Source organism: Mus pahari, chromosome 4 (assembly GCF_900095145.1).
Source record: "Mus pahari chromosome 4, PAHARI_EIJ_v1.1, whole genome shotgun sequence".
In the NCBI taxonomy this organism is placed as follows: domain Eukaryota; kingdom Metazoa; phylum Chordata; class Mammalia; order Rodentia; family Muridae; genus Mus; species Mus pahari.
The window spans coordinates 110,975,985-110,989,765 of NC_034593.1; the positions used below are offsets into that span (position 1 = coordinate 110,975,985).

Here is a 13,781-nt window from a genome sequence, read left to right on the forward strand (position 1 = left end):
AGCATACAAAGAAATGAGTTTCACTGTGGCATATATGTGTGCATGTGAGTGTGTGCATGTGAGTGAGTGTGCATGTGAGTATGCGTGTATGTGCATGTGTGTGTATGTGCATGTGAGTGAGTGTGCGTGTGTGTGCATGTGAGTGTGTGTGTGCATGTGAGTGAGTGTGCGTGTATGTGCATGTGTGTGTGTGTGTGTAAGCCCGAGGTCAACTTCAGATGTCTTTCTTCAGGCACCATACACCCCTTTGAGTCAGCATCTCTCACTGGCCTGGAACTTACCATGGAGGCTAGGTTGGCTGGCCAACAAGTCCCAGGGACCCTTCTACCTCTGTCTCTCCATCCAGTGTGGGGATTAGTGGTACAATCTATTCCTCGCTTTAAAAATACTAATTTTTTTCAAGCTGCAAAGTGATAGCATACACTTTTAATCCCAGTATTTGGGGAGGCAGAAGCAGGTGGATCTCTGTGAGTTTGAGGCCAGTCTCCTCTACAGAGTAAGTTTCAAGGCAGCCAAGTCTACACAGAGGAACTCTTTCTTGAGAAACAGAAATTTAAAATGTGTGTGTGTGTGTGTGTGTGTGTGTGTGTGTTTCTATGTAGGCATGTATACAACATGAGCGAAGGCACACAGGGAGGCCAGAGGGATCACACTGATGAGCTAGCTATAGGCAGCTGTAGCCACCTAACATAGGTCCTAGCAGCTGAACTCAGGTCCTACAATAGCAGTACACATTATTAACCAAGAGCCACCTCTCAGGCAACAAGACCAGCTTAAAAAAAAAAAAAAAACAGTTATTGAGAATGTCTTTTTTTTTTTTTTTTTAACTAAAAGAGCTGATGATTTTATTTTCACATTTCACAATATAAGTGAAAACCGCACTTTTTTGTATTATTTCTCCCTCCAAAAATATTCTGTTAGGAAGGGAAGTTTCCTTGTCATGCATCTAGTAAACACTCAGGCTCAGCACCAAGATCTCCTGGTGAAACAGAACAAGAAATACAAAACGATCAAGAGCGCTTCTGCTCTTATCTGTCTGGCCGGGTCATGCCAGGCCGCGTGGGCACCATCATAGGGCGGGCGGGAGGTCTCATCATGGGAGGCCCNGGCATCATGGGCATGTGTCCTCCCATGGGTGGTTTCATCCCAGGAGCTGGTCGTACATGAGTACTGTATTTGTGTCATTTCTACCATACACACTTAACTTCACCTCCTTTGTCTCCCTATCACAAACATATCTGCAAATATAATCTACCGAGTCAATTTAGTGTTGTTCATGTGTGTGTCAAGGGATGACCAGCCAGGATTGGGTCCCTGGAGGAGATGGACTCTTTTTCTCTTAGTAGCCATTAATTTCTATAGCACTTCATCTTGGGGTGGGGCCTTATTAAACTTCCCCCATCCTCTCTGGAATGTCAGCTGGTGCTGCCACTATACAGGTCTTGTTTAGGTGACCCTATTTCTGAGATTTCATGGATTCAACTTCCTATCATATGCAGAAGACAGTACCTCATAGCATGTTATCTTGGTTCTCTGGCTCTTAATCTTTCCACACCCTCTTTCTTCCTCGATGTTCCCTGAGCCTTAGGTGTAGAGATTGGATTGTAGATGTACCAACGGGGGGACAGGCAGCTCACAATAAACTGTTCTCTGCATTTTGACCATTGGGGACTTTCGTTGGTGGTCATTATCTGCTGCAGAAAGCAGCTGCTCTGCTACGTGGCAAGAGCTGCACCTATCCACGGATGGAAGGGTAGATCCTCAGAGTGCAGCCGGGAATTGTACTGGTGTAGGAGAGTGGTGATAGAAGGCTCTTCCCTGACCTCATCAGCCACAGGTAGTTGACTAGGTTTACAGTACTAGGCACCAATTCCCTCCTATGATTGTGCCTTTGATCCAAGTAGATGGCTGTTCATTACCCCCAAGATATAAGTGCCACTCTGGCACCCTGAGAAATACCTTGCTATGATAGTCATAGTTGTGGCTCACAGGCTTTAAAGCTGACCAGGACTTGGTAGCCTGTAGAGCATCTACAGATGCTAGGAGAGCTAGTCCTCATAGGGGAGGCTTCTAGGTCAATTCCAGCTCCATTCATCCAGCAATAGGGTCTTACCTTTAAGTTCTGGGAGTCTCTTGAACCCCTTTGACCAAGACTCCAAGAGAGGTTTCCTCTGCCTGGCATTGAAGTTTGTTAGATTGACTATGACTGTGGCTCTTGGAGGGGAGTATTATTACCCTAAGTGGCACAACTTTACACACACACACACACACACACTAATATAAGTAAATACAAAATATGTTTATAGTTTTTTTCAGTCATCCTTGGTATGTGTGTTTTGTTTTTGTTTTTGTTTTAAAGCTGGGAGCAGTGGAGGGAGAGGGGACACAGCATCCCCCTTCATAGCACCTGTGTCCTATTGTTCCTCTCTCTAAAGCTCCCCACACGACCCACCATGGTCCCTTGTCAGGAGGCATTGTCTTTCTGGGTCTGGTTTACCCATCTCAGAATAGTGTCTCCTAGTTCTATCCAGCTTCCTACAAAATTCACTTTCTTCAGGGCTGAATAGTATTCCATGGTGTGTATGCCCCACATTTTCCTTATGCATCCATCCACCCAAGGCACTTGCATCTATTCCCACTTCCCAGCTTCTGTGCAGAGTGCACTGAACATGATGGAGCATGTACCTGTGTAGTACGGTGTCAGGTCCTTGGGGTATATGCCAAGGAGTGGCATAGGTGGATCATATGCCATGTGAGCATTAATCACACTCATCTTACAGTGGCTGCTGCAGTTTACAGTTCCACCAACAGTGAAGAAGGGCTCCCCTTTCTTCACATCCTTGCCAGCATCTGTTGTTTTCTTGATCTTAGCTACTCTGACTCGGGTAATGGGGTAAGATGAAATCTTAAAGTAGTTTTATTTTTGCATTTTCCTAACTGCTAAGGATGGTGAATACCTTCAAAGGTGTTTCTTAGCTATTTTTGTCTCTTTTGAGAACTTAATAGCACATTTTTAAAGTTGGGCTACTTGTCTTGGCTGGTTTTTGAGTTCTTCTGGGTATTAATCCTCTGTTAGCAGCTTTTTTGTTTTGATGTCCCAGTTGTCAACTGTGTACGTGAAGCCCTTTAACGTGTGTTCTGGAGATGGAAGTCAGGCCTCTGTGCTCACAAATACTGACTGAGCTGTCTTCCCCAACCTGGAATTCTCATATGTCTGTGTCATTCTCACTATTCCATTCATCCCCAGACTATGTCCTGAAATTCCAGATAATCTCAGGGTCCTGTATCTCCTGTGCTCTACTCTGGGACAAAATAAATAAAAGGCAGAGTCAAGAAGAATGTCATCATTAGTACCTGGGAAGGCATTTTTAATCTAAACTTCATTGTGTTCTTGCTCCAAGTGTCCCACATGTACTAGAAAGTACTGTGTAAACTGAACTTTAAACTTTGTAATAAAAGCAAGCAGCTTCTTCGGAGTGATACATTCATTCCCGGGGTGTGGCGTGTGCTGCATTAAGCTAAGTGGTGATTCTCAAGGTGCTCAGAGAGGCACCTCAGCACACAGTGGATAAGTCTGGTGTGCGATGGACCACTCAGGAAAAGTAACTCATTTGCTCAGAGAGGCAGCATGTGAGGATGACTTCCAAAAGAAAACCAAAACTTCACTGATTTTAATAACTGTGATACCGATTGTGTGACAGGGTCATAGATTCAAAGCTGATCTTAAATTAGATGTATAGCCAAGGATGACCTTGAACTTCTTGATCCTCCTGCTCCCATCTCCCAAGTACTAGGATCACAGGTATATGTCACCATGCCTGATTTATGCTGGAGAGTGAACCCAGGGCTTCCTGCATGCTAGGCAAACATTCTACCAAGTGAGTTCTGTCCATAGTCCCCTTTGTTAGTTCTTTTTTCTTTTTTAAGGTTTATTTATTTATTATATGTAAGTACACTGTAGCTGTCTTCAGACACTTTTTTTTTTCTCGCTCTGGCCCCACTTGCTCCAGCCCTGGTTGCTCCTGCAGCCCAAATATTGATTGATTGATTATATGTAAGTACACTGTAGCTGTCTTCAGACACACCAGAAGAGGGCATCCGATCTCATTACAGTTGGTTGTGAGCCACCATGTAGTTGCTAGGAACTGAACTCAGGACCTCTGGAAGAGCAGTCAGTGCTCTTAACTGCTGAGCCACCTCTCCAGCCCACCCCACCCCTTGTTAGTTCTTAAAAAGTCATTTGGCAGAAAGCAGAGATGGGCTGAGTTGGGAATTCTACTCAGACAGTAAACCTGGCTGCCTGGAAGTATGGGGGAAGTAGCCTAGGACCATATACATTTACTACCATCGATCAGACTTTTCAGCTACGATAGCTGAATCATGCCCTTGTACCTGAATGATGTGACAGGTAAATTCTACATCCACCGTTACAAACAGCTGCAGACAAGGTGCAGTCACCATGGCTCCTCACAGCACCACAGGGACACAGGCTTAGTGAGCTGACTCTGGACTTTTTGAAGCTGGTCAAATGCCCTACGTTTTCCTTTAAGCAGTGTTTTTAGAATCCTGAGAGAGGAGAGCGCTCATCTTAACTGTTCTTTAAAACAAACTTTCATTCATGTTTACCTTTGAATTTGGGGCAGAAAGGACTGACCTTGCCCATTTTATCTTGGTTAGATTTCCAACCAGATGAAGAAATGACTGAGATCTTAAGGACCGAGTTCCAGATGAGATTGTTATGGGGCAGCAAGGGCGCTGAAGTCAACCAGAATGAGAGATATGACAAGTTCAACCAGATCCTAACGGCCCTCTCCCGGAAACTGGAACCTCCCTTTGGAAAGCAGGCCGAGCTGTGAGAACCAGCTAGAGGACCTTGGGGCATTACCTGGAGCTTCTCCAGTCCCACTGGGAATGCTCACCATCTGATAAAGTAATAACGTACAAATCTAACAGGATTCAAGCTGTTAATATCCACAGGATATTAAATGTGTAAATTGCACAGAGCACACTTATTTATGAATTGTTTAAAATTACTACTGATTTTTAAATGAATGGTAATTTATTATTAAGATAACTATTGCTAATGTTGATCAGCAAACTTAAGACATAGCTATGTTGCTGGTTGTTTAATATCATGGCATTTGACCATCTTAGTAATTCCTTGTCAGATAAATGTAAATAGAGGCATTTAAAAGAAAAGCATGAAACATGGAAGAAGGTATCAGTTATATGATATTCTTTGAATATGAAACTGTAAATAGTTATGAATGGAAATATATCTTTTTGTGAAATAATTGTATCCTGTATCTTTATTATTGACTCAACTTAGCATGACAATTCTAATTTCTGGGTTCTAAGGAGCTTTCTCCCCTATCTCCATATTAAACCAAACTAAACAAAAATGGTTTGCAAATCTAGGGTTTCTGCTGCAAGAGACAGAAGGACTACTGTTTCAAAAGACCTAGGTTCAAACTCGAGGGCAAGTTCTTGCTAAAAACCGTACTGAGCACCAAGCTGTCAACTGCCATTTTATCTCATGATACAACTGGTCTACGAGTCGGCTCTCCTGGAAAGCCCTCCCAGGCACACTTGGAGGAATGCTTTCCTAGTCATGGTTCTTCCGGTATCTCTTAATCCATTTGTTGGTTACTTTCTGCAAAATCAACTTGGGGGAAAAAAAGGGTTGATTTTGGCTTACCGTTCCAGAAGGACAGAAAACGTCACAGCATGGAAGGTGGACTCGGTCAAAGCACGTTTCATCTACACATGGGGACCAGAGTAAGAACAGGAAGTAGAGTCAGACCATAAAAACAGCCCAATCCCAGTGACAGATCTCCTCAGCAAGACTCCACCTCCTAAATGTTCAAGGACCTGTGACCTTGCCAAACAGCACCACCAACTCAGGATGCAGTGTTCAAACACACGAGCTTTTAGGGACATTTCCACCACACCAATTTCTGTGAAGAGGCAAACCCCACTTTTAGAATGTATAATGTTTGCTATACTTTGAATCAACTAAAATATAGAGAAAAAGCACGTGAAGTAACTGTTTCCTCTACCTGGGAAATACACAAATCTTGCAGACTCATTTTCTAGGTTTCTGGCTTCCCCAAAATAATACTGTCTAGTGTTTAAACACTCTTATTTTTCCAGTGTAAAAACCTTAGAATACAAGATTTTAAAATATCCTGCCACCAACTATCAAAGACTCAGCTATTTGTCTTCCTATCATTTTTTGTTTGAGACAGGGTCTCACTATGCAGTCCTGGCTGTCCTAGAACTCACTATGTAGACGAAGGTAGCCTTGAGTTTACAAGAGATCTGCCTGCCTCTGCCTCCAAGTGCTGACCATGGCTTGTTTTCCTATTTTTTTTTTTTAAAGCTTTACTTATTTGCATGAGTACACTGTAGCTGTCTCCACACACACCAGAAGAGGGCATCAGATCCCATTACAGATGGTTGTGAGCCACCATGTGGTTGTTGGGAATTGAACTCAGGAATTCTGGAAGAGTAGTCAGTGCTCTTAACCACTGAGCCGTCTCTCCAGCCCTGTTTTCCTATCTTTTAAATATTTAAATCACACCAAGTTTTATGGTCATAAGACAAGTCAAAAGGTTTCTTCACAGCATTAAATAGTCCTTAGAGAAATGACTGACTAGTTACAGATATCATACTATAACATGATACACTGTCCTAGTTTGCTTTTTTGTTGCTGTGATAAAACACTGATTAAAACAAACTTGGGTTGAAAAGGATTTATTACAACTTACATGTTAGAGTCCATCAGCAAGAGAAGCCAGGGCAGGAACTCAGTGCACGGATATGGAGGCTAGAAATTGATAGAGGAGCCAAGGAGGAATGAGCTTCCTGTCTTGCTTCCTGCTTCTGCATTCTTACACAACTCAGGACCACTACCTACACTGGGCTTGGCCTTCACCCATCAATCATTAACACGATGTCCCATAGACTAATATGATGAAGATAATGCCTCAATAGGGTTCCCTCTTCCTGAGTGACAATTTATGTCAAGTTGACAAAGTAATGAGAACATTTGCTTGAACCTACCAGAACCAATTTGTGGCCAATCCAACTGTAAGTTGTACTGCAGTTAACACAACTATAGTATTAAATCCTATGAGTTTTAAATCCTCCACTCTATATTTCCACTATTAAAACCTAGAATCACCAGGGTTTACCACCTCTTAGAGTTGCTATTGCATCTTCGTGTGCTTATGTGTATATTGTATGGACTTGTGTGTGCCTGTTTGCATATGAAGAGGGGAGGTCAATGCTGGGTGTTTTGCATCATTGCTTTTTTTATGTTTCTAAGGACAGTCTTCCACTGTATCTGGGGCTGAGTTGGCTATAGTAGACAGCCAATGGGCTTCCTGGATCCGCCTGAATCCATGCCTACACTTGAGGTTAGTCTCCCAAGCCTGGCTTTATGTGGGTAATGAGGAACTACTCAGATCCCATGTTTATACATCAGGAATTGTTTACACTTCCTCAGCATTTATCTTGTTTGTTTTTAAGAAAGGGTCTCAGGCAGATGAGGTTGGACTCCAGCTCACTGTGTAGCCAAGAATGACCGTGAACTTTGACTATCCTGTTTCCACCTCCCAAATACTGGAATTACAGTCATGTGTTATTAGCCTATCCAATCTACATTTGTTAATTGTTGTGGTGGGAGAATATCCATCTTCCTTGGGCAGTATAAAGGTTCAGTTATCTTTAGAAAGCTCTTTCACAAAAGAACACTAATTAATTGTCAATCTGTCTTTAATGCACTGTTGAGCTTAATGATAGAAAACTCTTGGAACACTCCCTCTTCTCAACCCTAAAAGGTGCAACAAAGCCAAATGACCTATAAGCAACCCTGAAGGAAAACATTAAATTTACCCAATGAACAGAAGGACGGAGGGGCTGAGCTTGAAATGCCCCCATATGTGGATCCTACTTACTAAATAGGGTTGTGGCGGGGGCTGGGGGTAGAGACAGCATCTATTAGGGGGATGGGGGATAATAACTGGTTCCTAGATAAATTCTGGCTCTCCAGAGACAGAACCAAAATGTAATTCTGTAAAGACTGAGGAGAGGGGTACAGAACTGACTCACGTGCTTATGGAGACTAGGAAATCCTATTGCAGGCCGCCTGCACAATCGAGACCCCAAGATGCTGTAGGCTTGCTCAATCCAACTCCAAAGGCCTCAAAATCAGGAAAACCAACAGTGTAACTTTCAGTGCAGGAAAAAGACCCAAGACCCTGGGAGTCTCTGCTATCAGTACTTAAGTCCAAAGGGGTCATAAAGCTCAAGGGCAGGAGGAGCATCCCAGCTCCAGAGGAGAATCCACTGCTGCACTGGGTTCAGGTCCTGCCTAAGCTCCCTGCTCAGTGAGTGTCCATCTACACTGAGGTTGCCTTTTCCCCACCAACTCACATGCCAGCCTCTAGAACAGCCAACATTCCTAGTAATCCTTTCCCTCTAGTGTTCTAGGTATCCCTTAACCTAGGCACATGGACACCTAACCCTAACCACCACACCACAGAATATACTTGTAACCACTCTAGGAAGAAAAACTGTAACCTGCAGTGAGGCTTTGCTGCCACTGTTCTCACTAGGCAGGTCTTACAGTAAAACTTGAAAACCAAAACATCAAAACCAAGATACCGATTTATTGTGATCCCCTGTTGATACAGCCTGCTAGATTCACATTTGTCTTGCTAGATAGAAAAGTTCAATATGAAGCTACAGTTCAACATAAACTACTATTAGGACTTTAATACATGAAGGCCACACTGCTACTCAGTGGGGGCAAGAACAATTTCTCCAAACTCTAAAACAACTAGCTATGGAAACAAACAGAATAGAAGTGGTTCTGTACACAAATGGCTTGTGCTGTAAAATCAAGAATCGACAAATGGGACCTCATAAAAATTGCAAAGCTTCTGTAAGGCAAAGGACACTGTTAGTCAACCAACAGATTGGGGAAAGATCTTTACCAATCCTAAATCCGATAGGGGGCTAATATCCAATATATGAAAAAGAACTCAAGAAGTTGGACTCCAGAAAACCAAATAACCCTATTAAAAAATGGGGTACAGAGTGAAACAAAGAATTCTCAACTGGGAATACCAAATGGCTGAGAAGAACCTGAAAAAAAAAAATGTTCAACATCTTTAACCATCAGGGAAATGCATATCAAAACAACCCTGAGATTCCACCTCACACCATTCATAATGGCTAAGATCAAACACTCAGGTGACAGCAGATGCTGGCGAGGATGTGGATAAAGAGGAACACTTCTCCATTGCTGGTGGGATTGCAGCTGGTACAACCACTCTGGAAATCAGTTTGGTGGTTCCTCAGAAAATTGGACATAGTACTACCAGAAGATCCAGCAATACCACTCCTGGGCATATACTCAGAAGAAGCTCCAACTTGTAAAATGGGCACATGCTCCACTATGTTCATAGCAGCCTTATTTATATAGTCAGAAGCTGGAAAGAACCCAGATGTCCCTCAACAAGAGGAATGCATACAGAAAATGTGGTAATTTACTCAAGAGAGTACTATGCAGCTATTAAAAACAAAGAATTTATGAAATTCTTAAGACAAATAGATGGATCTGGAGGATATCATCCTAAGTGAGGTAACCCAATCACAAAAGAACAAACATGATATGTACTCACTGATAAGTGGTTATTAGCCCAGAAGCTCAGAATACTCAAGATACAATTTGCAAAACACATGAAACTCAAGAAGGAAGACCACAGTGTGGATATTTCAATCTTTATTAGAAGGGGGAACAAGGGCTGGTGAGATGGCTCAGTGGGTAAGAGCACCCAACTGCTCTTCTGAAGCTCCGGAGTTCAAATCCCAGCAACCACATGGTGGCTCATAACCATCTGTAACAAGATCTGACGCCCTCTTCTGGAGTGTCTGAGGACAGCTACAGTGTACTTACATATAATAAATAAATAAAATTTAAAAAAAAAGGGGGGGGGGACAAAATGCCCATGGAAGGAGTTACAGAGACAAAGTTCAGAGCAGAGAATGAAGGAATGACCACCCAGAGATTGCCCCACCTGGGATCCATCCCATAAACAACCACCAAACCCAGACACTATGGCAGATGCCAACAAGAGCTTGCTGACAGGAGCCTGATATAGCTGTCTCTTGTGAGGCTCTGCCAGTGCCTGGCAAATATATAAGTGGATGCTTACAGTCAACCATTGGACAGAGCACAGGGCACCCAATGAAGGAGCTGGAGAAAGTACCCAAGGAGCTGAAGGGGTTTGCAGTCCCATAGGAGCAACAATAATATGAACTAACCAGTACCCCCCCCCCATAGCTCCCTGGGACTAAACCAACAATAAAAACACACGGTGGAACTTGTGTCTCTAGCTGCATATGTAGCAGAGATGGCCTAGTTGGTCATCAATGGGAAGAGAGGCCCTTGGTCCTGTGAAGGTTCTATGCCCCAGTATAGGGGAATGCCAGGCAAAGGAAGGAGTGGGTGGGTTGGGGAACAGGGGGAGGCAGAAGGGTATAGGGGATTTTCAGAGTGGAAACTAGGAAAGGGGATAACATTTGAAATGTAAAGAACGAAAATATCTAATAAAAAAATAAGTGGTTCTGTGTAATACAATCACAATTGAGATAAATAAGCTGGCATGTAAAAGGGAAAATTGAGAGCACTTTCTAAATACAGCAAATCCTGGGCTGAAGAGATGGCTCAGCGATTAAGAGCACTGACTGCTCTTCCAGAGGTCCCAAGTTCAATTCCCAGCAACCACATGGTGGCTTATAACCAACTATAACGGGGTCTGATGCCCTCTTCTGGTGTGGATGAAGAGAGCAATCGTGTACTCATATACAAAATAAAAAAAATAAAATAAAAGCTCTGAACAAAATTTAAAAAAAAAAAAGAAATGAAAATTCTTTTTACCTTAGATAGCTGCTAAGAATTCTAAGATTATATTTTGTGTGTGTGTGTGTGGGGGGTGCACTTAGAGTGTTTGTTCAGAAGCCAGAAGAAAGCACTCACTCCCTCGAAGTTAAAGTTACAGGTAGCTGTGAGCTGCCTGATGTGGCTGCTGAGAAATAAATTAAAGTCCTCTGAAAGAGCAGCTCCTGATGGTAACTGCTAAGCTATCTCTCCAGTCCAACCAAGAGTTTACTTAAAGTAGATTTTAAAAAGAAAAGTAGTAGTTATGGACACGTAGTTGATATGAATTAAAACAAACTTCATCAAAAGAATAACTGGGTAGGGTAGGGTGGGGTGGGGGGCAGGCTGGAGAGATGGCTTAGCAATTAAGAACACTGGCTGCTCTTTCAGAGGTCCCGAGTTCAATTCCCAGCAATTACATGGTGGCTCACAATCATCTATAATGGACCTGATGCCCTATTGTGCCTGATGTTCTCTTCTGTCATGCAGTCATACGTGCATATATAACACTCACTTACACGAAAATAAATAAATATTAAAAACAGACATTACCAACACATAAAATTGACAAGACTGGTATGACAGGCATCTTCTGCATCCAGGTTCCCCACCTTCTGCTACAACTATGTACTGTTCCACCCACACTATGCTAGGGTTGGTCATTGTGATCAGAGGATAGTTAAGATTTGGTGTTATATTATACCTGATATTCGAGTACAATCTCTTTGTTCTCTTTGACCACTCACTGTAAGATGTTACAGTGACAGTGTCACAGGGGAGAGGTACATGTGGTAAGGATCTGAAGCCTTTGATCAGAGTCCATCAAGGAACTGGACCTTATCAACAATCTAAGAATTATCTTGCAGTGGGTTTTTCAGCCCCAGGCAAGCCTTTCAATGCAACCCATGAGAACACCTGAGTCAAAATCAAGCATCTCTGTTACATATCTGTGTGTGCTTCCTAGTACAAACAAGTGATATGATTAGCATCCTCAACATATTAAGAATTCGCATGAAAGACAACTAACCGTAGGGAAATAAAGATCAAGCGTTAAAAATGGGCTTTTCACAGAAGGGGAATATATAGTACTCCTTTAAGATGCCCAAAATGACTAAGCAGAAAAACCCACACTACAATGAACTTTGATATCCTTTGAACTGAAATATCAGAATACCTGACTCTCAAGAGTGGGTCAGGATATGGAACAGGTAACCCTGACAGTAAAATTACTAGAATATAAACACACAGTAACTTTGGAGGTTATAAGTGGCCTTATCTTTAAAACTGACAACTTAACCCTGTCTTACTGTTCTACTGCAGTGAAGAGACACCATCACCAAGGCAACTTACAAACGAAAGCATTTAACGGAGGGCTTGCTTACAGTTTCAGAAAGCCTTCTGAACCATGACCATCATGGTTCAAACATGACCATCACATTCAAAAGTAGGCATGCAATAATGCTTGCAGCAGGATCCGAGAAGTCATATCTGATCTGCAGCAGGCAGAGAGAGGCCTCCCTATCCCCAGTCCCACGCCTAATTCTTCCTTAAAAAAACCTACCAACTAGGGACCAAGCATTCAAATAACATGAGCCTATGGAGACCATTCTCATTCAAACCCCTACAAACATTTAAATTAGGACTTCCACTTCTAGGTGTAGATTTCAGAGAAAGCCCAGTATCCATAAACATATATATAAATATTTGCAAGCAACACTATTTAGATTGGACAAAGTTCAGGATAATAGCAGACTATACACAATGAACAATGCACAGATAATCTCATGATGAACCTTGGGTGAAAAAAAAAAACCAATCTTAAGACATAGGAATAACCAAAGTATGTAACAAGTGAGTTGTTAATATATCCATTATCCATAACATACAAAAAAGTATATAAATAAAATGAATTCTTTTACTTTTCCAATAAACTATGATAAAACTATCAGGAGATAAAAGTACCCCAAATTGCCAGTCATCTTCAGACCCTTTGTTTCCTCAGTGGATAGGAGACTCCTGTTAGCAAAGGTCAGCACAAGGCATGGTACTCCTGACTGTCCATACAGGGAACCACCAGACATCCTCTTCTGAATTCAGTCATGAATTTCCTAACGTGCTGTCTGGCACCTGCAGAGAAGAGCCATGCAGTGATGGCCCCAAACAGCATCTGGGTGCTGACTATATGGATAGAGCAGTGGCCACAACAAGCAGAGTCAGGGCAGAGGCAGCAGCGAGATGGGGGGTACTAATCAACTTGAGCCCTGTGTCTCACACCCAGACTGCACTTGTACACTGGCCAATCAGGAAGCCGCTGAGCTGTCAAATAGCTGCTGGGATGCAGGATAAATCACAGAGAACAGTCTGAAGGAAAACACACCAGGCAAAGGGGTTTCCTCTGGTTGTGAACCACGCCAACTTGGTCCTCTCAGCAGGTCAGCAGAGGCAGCCTTGCAAAAGGAGATGGACAGAAGACTCCGGAGACCAACCAAGTAGAGAAGAACATGACAGTTGTGCTGTGTCATCTGAAGAGCTCTAAGTAGACGCAAATGCGCAAGGTGGACCGCTCTCCAGTGTACACACTGTTACCAAATAAGGCAAACAGTTTTTTAAGGGGCATCACTGCAGTGTGGAGGGGCCTGGGTTCCTTTCCAATCTCTCCAGTTGCAATGCAAGCTGAGATCCAGCCCCTTGAATGGGACAAGAGATTTCACTGTGGGTTGGACAGAGTAGAGCCCTCCCACCCAAGGATTTACATCACCAGAGTAGCTCAATCTGTGAAGAAAGTTAGTGACATTCTGCTTTATGTCCAGCGTTCACACCTGACAAACTG

General features: G+C 42.8%; 1 protein-coding gene across 2 annotated transcripts in view; it reads left to right on the top strand.

The window, feature by feature from the left end:
* Bcar3 (BCAR3 adaptor protein, NSP family member) overlaps nucleotides 1-5,299 on the top strand; it is a 112,090-nt gene extending 106,791 nt beyond the window's left edge. The window contains exon 12 of one of the 2 annotated variants that reach the window (XM_021196204.2): nucleotides 4,678-5,291. In XM_021196204.2, the coding sequence (XP_021051863.1) occupies nucleotides 4,678-4,856 (179 nt within the window). In that variant the 3' untranslated portion in view covers nucleotides 4,857-5,291. Of the gene's footprint in view, nucleotides 1-4,677 lie in introns of both variants that reach the window. The other variant, XM_021196205.2, reaches the window with a different exon arrangement.
* The last annotated feature ends 8,482 nt before the right edge of the window (nucleotides 5,300-13,781 follow it).